General features: G+C 42.9%; 1 protein-coding gene across 1 annotated transcript in view; it reads left to right on the plus strand.

The window, feature by feature from the left end:
• LOC119813650 (NACHT, LRR and PYD domains-containing protein 1a-like) overlaps window positions 1-16,117 on the plus strand; it is a 38,579-nt gene extending 22,462 nt beyond the window's left edge. Inside the window, exons 6-11 of the mRNA XM_038329046.1 lie at window positions 394-617; window positions 6,037-6,299; window positions 6,777-6,902; window positions 7,719-7,860; window positions 14,893-14,919; window positions 15,338-16,117. Of these exons, the coding sequence (XP_038184974.1) occupies window positions 394-617; window positions 6,037-6,299; window positions 6,777-6,902; window positions 7,719-7,860; window positions 14,893-14,919; window positions 15,338-15,630 (1,075 nt within the window). The 3' untranslated portion in view covers window positions 15,631-16,117. The remainder of the gene's footprint in view (window positions 1-393; window positions 618-6,036; window positions 6,300-6,776; window positions 6,903-7,718; window positions 7,861-14,892; window positions 14,920-15,337) is intronic.
• The last annotated feature ends 219 nt before the right edge of the window (window positions 16,118-16,336 follow it).

Consider the following 16,336-nt stretch of genomic DNA (forward strand, 5'->3'; position numbering starts at 1 on the left):
TTGGCGAGTGTGCATGGTCCTAGCTGGAGCCCCAAAACTTTGCTCTAGATCACTCAGTACTTAGAGATCTATAAGATGGTATTGTCATTATCCATATATATATATATACATATATATGTATATATATACACACATATATATATTTGCATATATATATATACACACATATACATATATGCATATATATATATATATATATATATATATATATATATATATATGGAAACAGATCTGGGCTAAGTAACTTAGCCAGGGATCCACATACAGCTAGAAGTGGAACCAGAACTCGAACCATCTGGCTCAAGTCTGCAGGGTCCCCAGTCCTGCACTGGGTTTGCACCTAATGGAAGAGCAGAGCTGGTGTTCACTGGTGTCTGTCTCTCCCTCTTCTAGAGTTCAGTTCCCTGTGGATGGTTCCTACCACTGTCCCAGCACAGGACTCCACTTTGTGGTGACGAGGGCAGTGACCATCGAGATTGGATTCTGTGCCTGGAGCCAACACCTGGACCAGACTCCCTTGCAGGACAGTCACATGGTGGCTGGACCTCTGTTTGACATCAAGGCTGAGTGGGGAGCTGTGGCTGCTGTGTACCTCCCTCACTTTGTGGATCTCCAAGGTAACCAAGGGAAGCATAAGGAGTTGGGTGGTGGTGATGGGAGGACCTGCCATGTCCTATAGCAGAGTAGAGGGTGATGGTGATGAGGAAAGGTCTATGGCTTCCTTAGCAGGGCAGAGCTAAGGTTATGGAGGTGATGACTGAGTTGTTTTCTCATTCCCTCTTGTCTGATGTATCTTCTTTGAAGCACATGTCTCCCAGCCTTATGACTTTATTTCTGCTTTACCTGGAGGAGTCCCTGAGTGGAAAGTGATGTTCTCAGTAGCAATATTTGCTGATGATTATTAAATGTTCTTTACATACCATGTCCCTCATGGGCCCAGCAGGGAACTTAGAATAAACTGAGAAATTTGAAGAGATTGCTGCAAAGTAAGACTAAAGAAATTAACAAGGAACATTGTTACCTAGTGTCTACCAACACTGTAATCCATTGAACAACTGCAGACAGGGAGAAAATGGTGCCACCAGACTCCATTTGAAAACTGGAGCAATAGAAGAGGTGTTTCCTAAGAAATCAGGGTGGGACTCATAAAGTGTTCCAAACTGAATGATCTCCAAAGATTCCTTCAGAGGTTTTTCTTTTTATTTATTCTTCTCTCATATGATACATACATACCACACCCACCCACTCTCTCTGCTCATCACAGTTCTCCTCCTTACTTCCTCTCTCCTCCAGATCCACTGCTTCTCTGTTTCCCTTCAGAAAAGAGCAGGCATCCCAAGTTATAATAAAACACACAGCATAACAAGTTGCAATAAGACTAATCACAAACCCTCATATCAAGGATAGACAAGGCAACCCAGCAGGATGAAAATGGTCTTGAGAAAAGTAATCAAAGACACTCCCATTGTTAGGAGTCCCACAAGAACAACAAGCTAAACAAGCAGAGCATGTGACCAAAAAGAAGATGTTTTAATATATACAAAGTTCTCAGTGAAAGATCTCATAAAGAAAGTATTACTATATGCCTATAATCCTAGCGCTTCTGGGACTGAGGCGGGGGAATTTAAAATTCAAGTGCAATCTATATATACTACACATCCAGATTCTGCCTACAAAAGGAAAAAAAACACAAAAGCAAGAGAGTCAGGTCTTGTACAAGTGACAAGTAAGACTGATTTCCTCATATGATTCATGGATCACAGCAATGGGCCACCACAGGGACCAGGAGAATCCAGCTCACTGCAGATGGAGATGGTGTTTGTTCATGGTGATGAAGATGAGGAGTAGGTCCAAGAGGAAGACCTGACAGTTGAAGAAGTCATAAAAACTGAAGAAGAAATGCAGACAGTTCCAAATGACATGAGAACTATGAATAGAAAACAAGCAAAGCATCCCTCAAATTAAAAATATTCTCATTTAATGCCAAGCCCCAAAGCAGAAAACAGATGAAGATGAAGAAAGCAACAGGACTCAGTTGAAAAGAACTCACAAAACAAAGAAAGGCAATAGTTACATTCATAAACTCATGAGGTCTTGCACTCCAGACCCTGACACAGGAGCGCTGATACCCAGAGGGTAGACTTCCCAGTGTGCTTAAGGAGGCCAGTCCAGCAGGTCCACACAGAGCTCCTAGTCTTTCCAACAACATTTTCCCAGTCACCACTTGAGCTTCTTCCCTGAAGGTCACCACCCTTCCTGTTTCTTACTTCCATTTAGATCAGAATACTACACCTTTGGAAAATTAAATATATGTGATTCTGTTAAAGTTTATAAAAGAATAATATGTACTAAAAGGACAGCCACAGGGACAGGTGGTGACACATACCTGTGATCCCAGAGTTCTGAAGACTAGGCAAGAGCAGAGTGACTTCTAGTAGGAAATATATAGTGAATCTCTATATCCAAAAACCCAAAACTTACCAAGTCATCTTAGATGCCTCAGGACATTTCTTGTTTTAACAATGAAAGTCCAGCCTCCTACATTCCCCTTAAGTCCTAGGAAGGTCATGACCAGTTTACCTAGCAAGAAGAGAAGTTGGAAAGGTACATCTTCTGGGATTCTGTGAAAATCAACACAGCACAAAACATGGGTAGGTGCTGGGGCTGAAGCTGACTTGGGTAGAGCCAGGGCTTAAGGCCCAGAACTGTCACACAGAGGGCACTTTAATGCTGTGTGGTTCCATGTGAAATTATTGACTAGCATGTCATTGATGGAAATCCTAAGCTATAGCACTTATGGGAGCAATTTCATTGTCTCATTTTCTGGTGGTTGTTGATTCCAAAGCAATCACCTAAGAGAAATATGATGTGGGAAGTCCTTCTGTATATGTGTTGCTTCTATTGGTTAATGAATAAAGAAGCTGCTTGGGTCTATGAGAAGGCAGAATAAAGCTAGGTGGGAAAACTAAACTAAATGCTGGGAGAAAAGAGGCAGAGTCAAGGAGATGCCATGTAACTGCCAAAGGTGAAAGACACAAGCTGTCAGACAGAACCTTACTGGTAGGCCACAAGCCTCGTGGTAAAATACAAAATAATAGAAATGGGTTAATTTAAGATGGAAGAGCTAGCCAATAAGAAGCTAGAGCTAGTAAGCCAATTAGTGACTTAATTAATATAGTTTCTGTGTGATTATTTTGGGTGTGAGCAGCCGGGAAATGAACAAGTAGCCTCCAACTACAGAAAGAGAAATGCTCTCAGATAAATGGCACACACTGCAGCACTATTTGTCATGATGCAAGTTGGAAGCAAACTCAGTGCTGAAGGGATGTGAAAATGGTAGGTGTAGAGTGGTCCCTCCATTAAGAGGGATCACATCAAGTTAGCTGACGAGATTCATCATCATGATCCTACCATAGTCAACTTGACACCCAAGCACATCACTTTAATTCATAACTTTCCCCTTCATGTTCCAAAGTTTTAGTTTTGTCTCCTAAGTCAAAATGTGATCCAACTTCAGAGGTCTCCATAGTCCTTAATAATTCCAACAGTCTAAAGTCCAAAAGGTCGTCCTCTCAACAGCGACTCAAGGTAGACTTAACTCTGAGCTCCTGTAAGATAGAAAAAAAGTTATAACATGCATTGGTACAGAATAGACATTGCCATGTCAAAATAGAAGGATCAGGGCACACCAAGGACTGATCAGAAGACCACACAAGACCAAACTCCATCAGCATAAACACCAAATCCTGTGGCTCTCTGTCCAGTTATGGAGATCATGATGTCATCCACTATACTCCAAAGGACATAGATAACTCCCTTCCAGTTCTACCACTTGAAGCACACATATCCTCTCCAAGGGCCATTTCTCTACTCCCTCCCTAAACCATAATTTAGCCAAAAAATGTGGTTCTGGCATCTCCATTCCACCTTAGGTTACACTTTCAAAGGTCCATAGCATGAGCTGTCATGATCCTTACGGGGTCTTTGATTCAGGCACATTTCCTGGCCTCAGCTGCTATCTGAAACTGTGCAGCATGATACAGTGGCCCATCAATCTAACATTTTTCATGGCTAAAAACTATAGGAATGGCTCTGCCAAGATCTGTTAACATCTTGAGATGTTCCCACCCTGGACCAAAGCTGAATGGTGTGCTGACCATGGGGAATACCATCACTTAAGGCTTTCTGCCTTTAAATGAATTTGGATCTTCAAAAGATCAACCTACAAAGAGTGAGATTTTATTCTCAGGACACCTTTCCTATTGCCATTGTGCATTCCCTGCAGTAATGCTGATCTCTAAAAAATATAGATTTTGTAGAATTATTCTGGATATTTTTCTGTCTTGAGACTTCTTCTGCCATATTATTTATTCCCTTATGTTTAAATTTATCTTCCCTCACATTCAGGACATTAACCCAATAAATTGCATGAATAGAAGATCCCTTTACTGTTCCCAATAGAAACCTTGCTACTCTCTGCAACAGTGGACTGGCCTCCACTGTCTCTCTCTCTCAGCATTCTTGTCTTCCTGCAGCCTCATAAGCTCTGCCCTCAGCATTGAAGGGCTTTCCTAGTACTAGGTACAAAACTCTTCCACATTCCAGCCACAAAACATTTCCAAAGGCTTAAGAACCACGTGATTCTGTTTATACAGCAAAGGAACTTTAAAAAAAAATTATTTTCCTCACAGTCCAAAGGAACAGTTCATCATGACATGGAATTGTGAGAACATGGAGCATGTGACACCTGGTAACCTCTGTCAATAGAAAGAGAAAGAACACTGAAAGTTTATGCTCTTGTGACCTTCTCCATTTTACACAGTCCTGAGTCCTAGTTTGGAGAATGATGCTATACACACAGTGAATAGGTCTTCCCTACTCAATCAGTCCAATCAAGATAATATCTATCATGTCCTGAAGCATACATTCAAGATAATTCTAGATTTTAAGTCCACATTTGGCATTAAACATTAAAGGGATCCATCCAGCCTGTCTTTAGTGGACAAAGGCACCTTTAGGTCTCTTTCATAGCAGAAAAACTCTATCCTGCAGATAAAAATTTATGGGAAACTGCCAAGACCCTGAAGCTGGGGATGGCAGCACCTCAAAGACCTGCTGATTTTCAGGTTTCTGACAGTCGCCTCTGAGGCTGTGTTCTTTAAAGCGTCTGTGGATGAGCCCATCAAGAACCTCCACTCCATTCAGAATGTTCACAGCAGCAAGCCAAAGCCAAAAGTAAACTGCCTCCAATCAGGGGCAGTCTGCATGAGTCACCCTGACAGCAACTCACCTTTACCTCCCTGCCACAGTGAACTGATAATGAGGAAGCAGTTGATAGTTCTGCTGTATTGTAACTGAATGTTAATTAATAAAATTTACATTTTAGGGGAGGCTGGAGACATGGCTCAGAGATTAAGAGCATTGCCTGCTCTTCCTAAAGGTCCTGAGTTCAATTCCCCAGCAACCACATGGTGGCTCACAACCATCTGTAATGGGGTCTGGTGTCCTCTTCTGGCCTGCAGGCATACACACAGACAGAATATTGCATACATAATAAATAAATAAGTAAATATTTTTTAAAAATTACATTTTGGCTGTAAATTTTTTTCTTATAAACATCAAACTAAATACAAACTAAATAGAAATCATAACCAAAGCAACTTATAGAAAAAAAATTTATTAGGGCTTATAGCTTCAGAGGGTGAGACCATGACCATCATGCCAGGGAGCATGGCAGGAAGCAGGCAGGCTTGGTACTGAAGCAGTGGCTGACAGCTTACATCCTTATTGTCAATGAGGAGAGAAAAAGGAAATTGGAAAAAGTACATGCTTTTGAAACTTCTAAGCCCACCCCAGTGACACACCTCCTCCAGCAAGGCCACACCTCCTTCTCCTTCCCAAACAGGTCTACCGACTATGGTGGCCATTCTCGTTCAAACCACCACAGTCATTCTAAGTCCTCTGATGTTAATTTTCCAGACAAATATGGCTCAATGGAAACACTAAATCTCCATCTTTGAATTTGTTCTTTCACAGAGGGTCAGGTGGACATCTCCTGGTTCCGTGTGGCCCACTTTAAAGAGCATGGGATGGTCCTAGAAACTCCAGCCAGGGTGGAGCAGTGCTACACAGTCTTGGAAAACCCAAGCTTCTCCCCAGTGGGAGTTCTACTGAGGATCTACCTTACCATCAGGAGCCTCATCCCCATCATTCCCATCACATTGATCTACTATCACCTCAATGTCGAGGAAGTCACCCTTCATCTCTACCTGATCCCCAATGACTGCACCATTCGGAAGGTGACCCTGATGACCACAAAAGAGGGGCCAGGGTGGGATGACAAAAAAACCTGAGATGCAGCAAATGAGCCCCTTGGATAGATTCTCCACTTGGAGTGGGAATATACTTCTATAAAGAGAACACTGGTGTTGATGATTCTACCCTCTTCTGGGCCCCTCACACAAGAGTCTCCCCTACCTGCCTTTAATGTTCTTTTATCTCTGCAAGGCCTTCTATGACCTCTTTCCACCCACCAGAAAGATGGGAATGCTCCACACCCAAAGAATCCCTTCTTCTCTGGCAGGGACCCTGTTCCTACAATGGCAGATGCCAATAGCTGAACAGACTGTGTAACAGAACACAAGGCAGAAGGGTACCCAGAAGGTGTTACCACCCGACTCCACACAAATTTACTGATCGTCCACCTCACCTTATTCAGACCAGATAGATGTGTAGCCCAGAAAGCTAGCTAAATCACTGTCTGCAATGTTCCCTAGGCCATTGATGATGAAGAAATGAAGTTTCAGTTTGTTCGAATAAACAAGCCACCCCCACTAGGTTATCTGTACATCGGGTCCCGCTACACAGTGTCTGCTTCCAAGAAGCTGGAAATCATTCCTGAGGTGAGTTTGCTACTCTTCAGGATCTGATGCCAGACTTGGGAACCCTGTGGGACAGGTTACTGGGCTTTGCAACAAACTGAGATTGAGGAGAAAATAACTGGGGCTTGAGATGTGGAAAAATGCATCTACATTAGGTAGACAGCACTTTAAGGGCCACACAGAAATACAGAAGGCCTGGAGAATCGAGGAATTAGATTCAATATGGCATGGAGAAGGGACCAGCCTGACACAGACAGCAAGTCCTGGCTTGAGATGTGTGAGCAGGACTTTCAGGATGAGCTCTCACTTGTTATGGTTTGAATCTAAAAGGTCTCCTACAGGTGTAAATGTGAAACACTTGACCCCCAGTTATTGCTAATATCTGGGGAGTCGTGAAACAAATATGTGAGGCCTGGCCATCAGAAGCAGGCCACTAGTGGCTGTCCTTGAGGGTTAGAGCCATGCCCTGCTCCCCACCTCAGACTTGGATTCCAGATCTTCTGAGTACAACAAGCTGTGCTGCAAGCTCCTGCCACCAAGAATGGAGCCCCGACTTCCATGCATCCCCTACTATAAACCTAAACATCAGCCCTTCCTTAAGTTGCTTCCTGTCAGGTTTTTGTCAGAGTGATAAGAACAGAATTAGCAGGATGGGTCCCAGCTGGGTCCTCAACCTTCTGAGTAAAGTCGTGTATGCAAAGGCTGTGGGTTACCTCAGTGTGAAAAACAGCCAGTGTCTAATGTGGTGAGCAAGATCGTGAAAGTATGGGGGTGGGGACAGCCCTCCTTCAAAGGATTAGTAGTTGATCCTCACATAGTAATTCTTTCTCTCTTCAGGAGTTAGAGCTGTGCTACCGGAGCCCCGGGAAATCCCAGCTCTTCTCTGAGATCTGTGTTGGACACATGGATTCAGGGATTAAGCTGCAAATCATAGACAAGAAGAGTAGCAATCTCATATGGGAAGCCTTGCTGAAACCAGGTAAAATTTGCTTAGGTCCAGATACCCAAAAGGCAGAGGAAAGGCAATTAATTCTAGGTGTCATGATATGACCAGATTGGTTGTGTGGTTTTTGCTAGATCCAAAACAGGGGGTCTGACCACAGTTTAATCTATGATGCTGTGTTAGTCAGCGATTCCCAATTTTGACAAAATATGTGAGAAAAACAACTTAAAATAGAAAGTTTTGTTTTGAGTCATGGTCTTAGAACCAAGTTTCAGTCCATGGTCAGCTGCCTCCATCTCTTTGCGCCTAATGTGAAACAGGATATCATGGGTAGGGAGCTTGTGAGAGAAGAGGCTGTTTATCTGGTACCTCTGAAGCAGAGCGGTGGGAGAGAGCAGGAGTTAAGATTAAGAACCAAGGAAAAGGAGGAAAAGGGGAAGAGGAGGAGAGGAGAGAAGAGGGGAGGGGAGGGGAGGGGAAGGGGGAAGGGAAGGAAAGGGAAGGGAAGGGGAGGAAAAGGGAGGGGAGGAGAGGAGAGAAGGAGAACAAGAAAGAATGAAGTCCATGCAAATATTCTCTTCCAGGTCATGCCTCCAGTGACCTACTTCTTCCAACATACACTCTTAAATAGTTTATGTTCTCAGTGCTCACACAATTATGAATGCATTAGTGTATGATGTCATTCATAAATTCACAGCCCTCAGGACCATCACCTTTTAATATGACTGCAGGACTAGTCCTTCAACACATGAGCATTATATCCAAATCACCACATACTGTAAGCTCCATTTTCTCAGTCTTGTATCCTAATTTCCTCCCCACTGCCCTTGAAGTGACAGATTTGGAGATGCACAAACCATCTGGCTCCAGTTCACATATTATCTCAGCTTTAAATGAGGGGACTTTGCAACATGAGATAATCAATCTCAAATCCATACATTTTTAAAATAAAATTTATTGACAATTTTATACATGCATACAATGCATTCTAGTAATCCACCCTAAACACACCTTCTTATCTCCCTCCTACACCTGCCAGCCCCTCTTCAATACAAATCTCTCTTCCACATTCACAGCATTTTGCTTTGTGTCTCACAGAGTTTAACTGGGACCAACTGTGTGCCCATGGGTTTTGCACTATCCAGTAAAACCCAGTGAGCTCACCAGCAGGCATACAGATGACCCTTGTCCTCATAATCTATTATTTGCCAGTAATTTGGCAGTAAGTGGTACTGTCCCTGTGAACAGCTTCCCCATGTCCAGCTGAGTGACAGGCAGGCCCTACTTGTGTGGTCCAGAGACAGTAGGTGCAGGTGCTATGAGTCCATGATGGCCATGGTCATGTCCTGCTGAGAAGAGAGCACGTCACAGCCCTTCTCCATACCTTCTGTCCCTACATTATTTCCAGTTTCTCTTCCACCATGTTCCTAGAGCCTTCAGGGTGTGGTACAAATATCTACTTATATGGATGAGTGCTCAACCGTTCCCTGTTCTCAGTATCCTACAGAGCTTTAGGTATCTACATTCACCTCCACTCACGTCAGTGAGAGGCTTTTCTGAGGAACGCTGAAAGCAGCTTTTGTCTGTGGCACAAACACAGATATTTAGAAGGGCTTTCATGCTATGTGTAGTATGAGGCCACTTGTTTGTTTCCCAGCCGCCCGGCAGCTCACACCCAAAATAACCACACACACACAAAAAAAAGTTTATTAATTAATTATTACACTGTATTAATTAAAACACTGCTTAGCCCATTAGCTCTAGCTTCTTTTTTGCTAGCTCTTACATATTAATTTAACCCATCTCCATTAAACTGTGTATCCCCATGAGGCTGTGTCTTACTGGGTATAATTCCAGCATCTGTCTCCAGCGGGGCTACATAGCTTCTCTTGACTCCGCATTCTTTCTCCCAGCATTTAGTTTAGTTTTCCCTGACTAGCTCTGCTCTACTGTATCACAGGTCCAAGACAGCTTCTTTATTAACCAGTGGTATTCACAGCATATAGAGGGGAACCCCACATCAGCTATGTCCATTTAACTAAGTAGCAATAGTAGCTTCTCTCAAGGGACTAAGATTTAGAAAGACCTGGGTTTGTTTGTCCTACTAACTTTCTATTGTAGGGATGGAGTCTATCTTGTGATTGGGCCTGAAATGTAATGAGGTAGCTAATGGTTGCTCCCATCACACTTGTGCCACTACTGCAGGAAAAGGACCATCTGGCCTGGCAGGAAGGTTGCTGATGCCTTTTCCTTCTCAGCAGCCTGCATAACACCATCTGGCACTATAAAAGTTTGGCATCAAAAGAAAGCTTCCAACTCAGTTCCAGCTTGAATTCTCTATACCACACACCCAAGATGTGTGGTGTCTTCAGCAACAATGTCCTCTTTGCTAGTTTTGCTGGGGAACAGGGAAGAATGAGTGCACCTATATTGTCTTGGGGACCTGAAGGGTCCTGACCAAAAGCTCCTATGAAGATATCCCACAACTGGAACTGGGTTTTTGTTTTGAAACACATTACTTCTCAGACTTCCAATTTCAAACCTCATAGGGTGTCTTCCGTTCTAACTCCTTTATGATTTTTATATTGGGTTACCAATTAATAAGTTTCACTGTGACTTTTAAATACTGTCTTCATTTTCTGGGATCCATCCCACTGAACTACTCATCACCTCCACTCCAACCCCTCTTGCTGTTTGAACATCTCTGTCCCCAGTATTCCCTCTCTACCCTCATTTTATCAATACACTACTGTATTCCTTTCCTCCCCGAGGCCCTGCATATTTCTAGTTTTCTGGTTTCCAGGGATTCACCAAGTTAAACCCACAGAACTAAAGACTCCAGGGTAGAAACCGCATGTGAGAGATGTGGTGGTTTTCTTTCTGGGCCTGGCTTACCTTCCTCAATATTTTTCCTGTTGTGTACACTTGCCTATCATAAGGCCATTTTCTTCACACCTGAATAAAATTCCATGGAATACATGTCACAAACATTCATTATCAGCTTAACTGTTGATGGACATCTTAGATGCTGTGACCAGAACTTCCATAAGCTGGCTGTGCAAATGTCTCCATGGTATAAAATATATTCCTTTGACTATATTAGCAAGAGTGGGGTGGCTAGGCTATATGGTAGTTATATTGCCAGTTTATTTATTTATTTATTTATTTATTTATTTATTTATGTATGTATTAAAATTTCCACCTCCTCCCATTTCCCTCCCACACTCTCCCCCTCCCTCTCCAGTCCTAAGAGAAGTCAGGATTTCCTGCCCTGTGGGAAGTCCAAGGTTCTCCCCCCTCCATCCAGGTCTAGGAAGGTGAGCATCCAGACAGACTAGGCTCCCACAAGACCAGTCCATGCAGTAGAATCAAAACTCAGTGCCATTGTCTTTGGCTTCTCAGTCAGCCCTCATTGTCAGCCACATTCAGAGAGTCCGGTTTGATCACATGCTCCATCAGTCCCAGTCCAGCTGGACTTGGTGAGCTCCCATTAAATCAGTCCCACTGTCTCAGTGGGTGGATGCACCCCTCGTGGTCCTGACTTCCTTACTCATGTTCTCCCTCCTTCCACTCCTCGTTTGGACCTTGGGAGCTCAGTCCAGTGCTCCAGTGTGGGTCTCTGTCTCTATCTCCATCTATCGCCAGATGAAGGTTCTATGGTGATATGCAAGATATTCATCAGTGTGGCTATAGGATAAGTCCAGTTCAGGCACCCTCTCCTCAGCTGCCCACAGAACTAGTTGGGGAAATCCCCTTGGACACTTGGGAACCTCTCTAGAGCCAAGACTCTAGCCAACCCTAAAATGGCTCCCTTGGTTAGGATAACTTCTTCCCTGCTCCCATATCAGCCCTTCCTCCATCTCAATTATCCCATTCCCCCAAGCTCTCCCCAATTCTCCCCTTCTTCCTTCTCTCTCCCCATCTCACCTTCCCCCAATCCACCCCAACTCCCCTGCTCCCAACTTTTGCCCGATGATCTTGTCAACTTTCAATATCCAGAAGCATAAATATATGTTTTTCTTTGGGTTCACCTTCTTAATTAGCTTCTCTAGGATCATAAACTATGGGTTCAATGTCCTTTGTTTATGGCTAGAATCCGCTTATGAGTGAGCACATACCATATTCCTCTTTTGGGGTCTGGGTTTTCTCATTCACTAAAGTGTTTTCTATTTCCATCCATTTGCATGCAAAGTTCAAGATGTCATTGTTTTTTACCACTAGGTATAACTCTAAAGTATATATGTGTCACACCTTCTTTATCCATTCTTCTATTGAGGGGCACCTAGGTTGTTTCCAGGTTCTATATTTCCAGTTTTTAAGAAGCATCCAGAATGATTTCCACATCAGCTGCACTAGTTTGAACTCTAACATGCTAGTGTATGTGTTTCTCTGCCCCCACATACTTCAGCACTCATTATCATTTGTTTGTTTGTTTGTTTGTTTGTTGTTAGTTTTTTGAGACCGGGTTTTATTGTGTGTAACCCTAGCTATCCTGGATCTCTCTCCCTCTCTCTCTCTCTCTCTCTCTCTCTCTCTCTCTCTCTCTCTCTCTCTCTCTCTCTCCCTCTCTCTCTGTCTCTCTCTCTCTCTGTAGACCAAGCTAGCCTCACAGAGATCAACTGGCCTCTGCCTCCTAAGTGATTAAAGGTGTGCACTACAACAGCCCCTCATTCATTAATATTTATTATATCCTTGATAGTAAACAATTTCAAGAGATGAAATGGAATCATAAATAATTTAAATTTGCGTTTCCTTAATCGCTAAGTGTTTACTAGCCACGTGTATTTCTTCCTTTGAGAATTCTGTTACTACTATGGCCAATCCTAGAACTGGGTTATTTTCCTGACATTTAGGTTTTTAAGTTCCATCAGTGTTATCTTCTGTTATCAGATGTTAGCTGGGAAATTGTTTCTCCCACTCTTGATTGTATCTTCGCTCCATTAAGTTTCCTTTGCTATGCAGAACTTTTTTAGTGTCCTGAGATGTGATTTATCAACTATTGGATTTACTTCCTGTGCTACCGGAGTCTTATTCACACAATCCTACCTTCTGCTTCTGTGTTGAAATGTTCTCCCTACTTTTTCCTCCACCGTTTCAGGGCATTGGATCTCACATTGAGGTTTTTGGTCATTTGAAGTTGATTTCTAAAGGAGAAGTATAGGCACCTTGTTTAATCTTTCCACGTGTTGGCTTTTCGGTGTCATTTGTTGAGCAGGCTGCCTTTTTTCCAAAGTATATTTTGGGTTCTTTGTCAAAGGTCAGGTAGTGGTTATGGAGATTTTATCTAAGTCTTCTTTCTATCCATTTGATTTGCACATCTTTTTGCTATGTCTGTAGTATTAATTTGAAATAAGGTGTGATGAATCTTTCCACAAAATTATTTTTGTTCAGAATTACCTGGGACATCTGTGTCGCTTATAGTTCCACGTGTATTTCAGCATTTTTCCACTCTGTTTGTGAAAAATGTCCCTGGCATATTGATTGAGACTGCTTTGAGTATGTAATGTGCTTTTTATGGGGTGGCTATTTTCATACTGATTCTTCCAAACAATGAGCATGGCAGGGGGTGCCTTATCATCTTCTAAGGCCTTCCTCAATTTCTTTAATGTGTATCTTAAAATTTTTCTTGTAATGTGATTTTATTTCCATGGTTAGATTTTTCTGTCCAAAATTTGTGGGGATTTTGTTTGTTTGTCTATTGTAGACTCATCCATATTTTCAAGCTGACACGAACAAGAAAAAAACAAATAGGGAAATTTCTGAAGTGACGCTGTTAATTCTGCACAGTCCTAGTTCAGCCCTCACAATGCCAAAACCAAGCTTTCCTAATCAGTTCCTCTGGATGCCCAGCCCTTGACAGCTGTCTAATCAGTACCTCTGTATGCCCAGCCTTTGACAGCTGTCACACAGTCATGGTTCCTGCTCCTGAGCTGCTACAAAGAGGCTCCAGATGCGGCCAGAGAACAGGCTTTACTCAGCCTCACTGCAAGTGAGGCACAGCTGGAGAACTGACCTGCCCCAGCTCAGCCAGGGTTGAATCTTAACTTCAGCCCCTACTCCTCAGGCAATGACTTAACTCAGTTGAGTCTGACCTTCCTCACCTGTAAAATGAAGGTCAGAATGAATAACTCGTAGGATGAACGGAAAGGTTAAAATACTGTTCATACCCATCTCAGTGTGATTATCCTTAGCTAATGGGAGCAATGTTGCTATTTTTCTTTATATTAAACAAACCTCTACTCTGTGTTCATTAGTTTTTGTTGGGACTCGTTAATGTCTATTCCCTTCTACGTGGGAAAGGATTCAGATACTGGAAGATTATAATCATGGCTGTCTTGTGTCCTCGATCTTGAATTTTGGTTTTTAAATTCATGGTCACTCTGTCATTGTCTTCATTAGATGCTCCAGTTTATCTGCACGTCAGGATGCACCAAGATGGCCCAGTTAGCATAGAGAGTAAGGAATATCATCTTTCCTTCCTCCAAATGGAACCAGGGCTTCCAATACTACAAACTCAGTCCTTCAGATGACTTCACTGAACTGTTAGCTGATGAGTGGATTTTAGAGTCTTCTCAAACTCTTGGGGCTTATTCATGAGCTCAAATTTATTAACCCCTTCACTTGATGCTAAAATCATCTGTTCTATGTGTTTAGTCTTACTTCATACTGTTTCTGCCATCAAATCAAGAATATGCATTTGTGACATGTTAGTGTACAGGTCAAAAAAGATCAAGAAAGTAGCTTTCTACCAAGAATCAAATATCAAATTCTTTAAGCCAATGAGGGACTTAGTTAGTTCTGTATGAAAATTCAGTCTAGGATAAAGCTGAGTCTGTGATCTTGTGGGAGAAATGTCTATTTCCTCATTCACATGCTTTTTTCCTCTCAGTGTTGTTAGGGCTGGTGCCTAGATTCCCTGTGTGAGTAGGGAAATGTTCACCTTCCAGATTATATCAGAATTTCTGTAGTTCATTCTCAAAATCTCAGGCACAGTTGAGAGTTGCACAGAGAGCACTGAGTGTTGGTGACAGACATCCTTACAGATGCTTCATCTCTCCTTTCTTCCAGGGGATCTCAGGCCTTCAGTTCACAAAGGTAAGAAACAACAATATAAGGCCAGAGAAACTAATAGCATCCTTCTGGGAGATCACCTGACCCTTGAGACAATGGCAATGAGAAAGGCGGGAATCACACTGCTTCACCAGGACAGGCAGAAGAGGTGCATGCTCAGAACAGAGTTCCTCTCATGCCCCTTGCTACTTTTCATGGAGACAATAACTCCACCCACTCCCAACCTGAACACCCTATCATGAACCCCTGCCCCAGTCATGCAAATTGCCAGACTAGTAACTGACCTCAGGAAGGTACATATATTTTTCAAATGACCTTCCATAGGAAGAAGGGAGCCAGGGGTGCAGTTGAGATGCATGATAAGGGCAGGAAGTGAGCAGACAGTGGAAGAGTCCATGGAGGAGCCTTTCTATGCTCAGTGTCAGTCCCATCTTCACCCCAGATGCTCCTGCCTTGCTACACTTCGTGGACCAGCATCGGGAGCAGCTGGTGGCCCGAGTGACATCAGTGGACCCTCTCCTGGACAAGCTGCATGGTCTGGTGCTGAGGGAAGAGGAGTATGAGGCAGTGCGGGCTGAAGCCACCAGCCAAGACAAGATGCGGAAGCTCTTCAGCTTCAGCAGGTCCTGGACCATGGCCTGCAAAGACCAAGTCTACCGAGCTCTGAAGGAGACCCATCCTCACCTGATCATGGACCTCCTTGAGAAGTCGAGCAGTGTCTCTGTGGGATCCTGACATCTTAGTGGCTGAGGTGTGAGCATTCAAGTGATTCCTGGCTCTGCTCTGCCCTAAGTTTCTAAATCTATAACCCAGTGACCACCTGAGTTACTTTTCTGGTGGCATTGTTTCCAAGAGACCTCTTGGGGACCCAGATATTCCCTCTTGGCCTTTCCCAGATGTATGTTAATGTGGAATAGACAATTCAGTAAACATCCAGTGGAACCACCAAGTCATTCAGGCCTTGTCCAGCCTGCTCTCATGACCTGAGTGGCCAGGCGTGTGCCCACCTCATCTTCCATGATTCAAACAGAACTGGGGAACATGGGAATGGAGACAAAAGATGGTACTTTTCCATGAAAAGGAAAGGAAGAGGGCTTCTTAAACATTTCCTATTCCTTTTACCCAAATAATTTTTATATAATTCTGGGTATGTAGATATATAAGTACATAAATCAAACATTTTTACTAAAAATTAATCTTAAATAAATTTAACTTTAAACAACTCTTTGTTGTAATATAATTTTACCATTTGTTGAAGATGAAAGCAAATTTGCAATCTAATTTAATGGATGTATTTGTTTATTTTTGCATAAGGAATTAAATCTCTATTGAATAGTTGATGCTACAGACTCAGGGAAGCTTCAGTGTCTCACAGAGTTGGTGGATATTTTGCATTCCTGGTACTTAGTGCAGATGTGCAGTGCACATTCCAGAAGCTGGT

This window comes from Arvicola amphibius, chromosome 4 (genome assembly GCF_903992535.2).
Source record: "Arvicola amphibius chromosome 4, mArvAmp1.2, whole genome shotgun sequence".
Taxonomy (NCBI): domain Eukaryota; kingdom Metazoa; phylum Chordata; class Mammalia; order Rodentia; family Cricetidae; genus Arvicola; species Arvicola amphibius.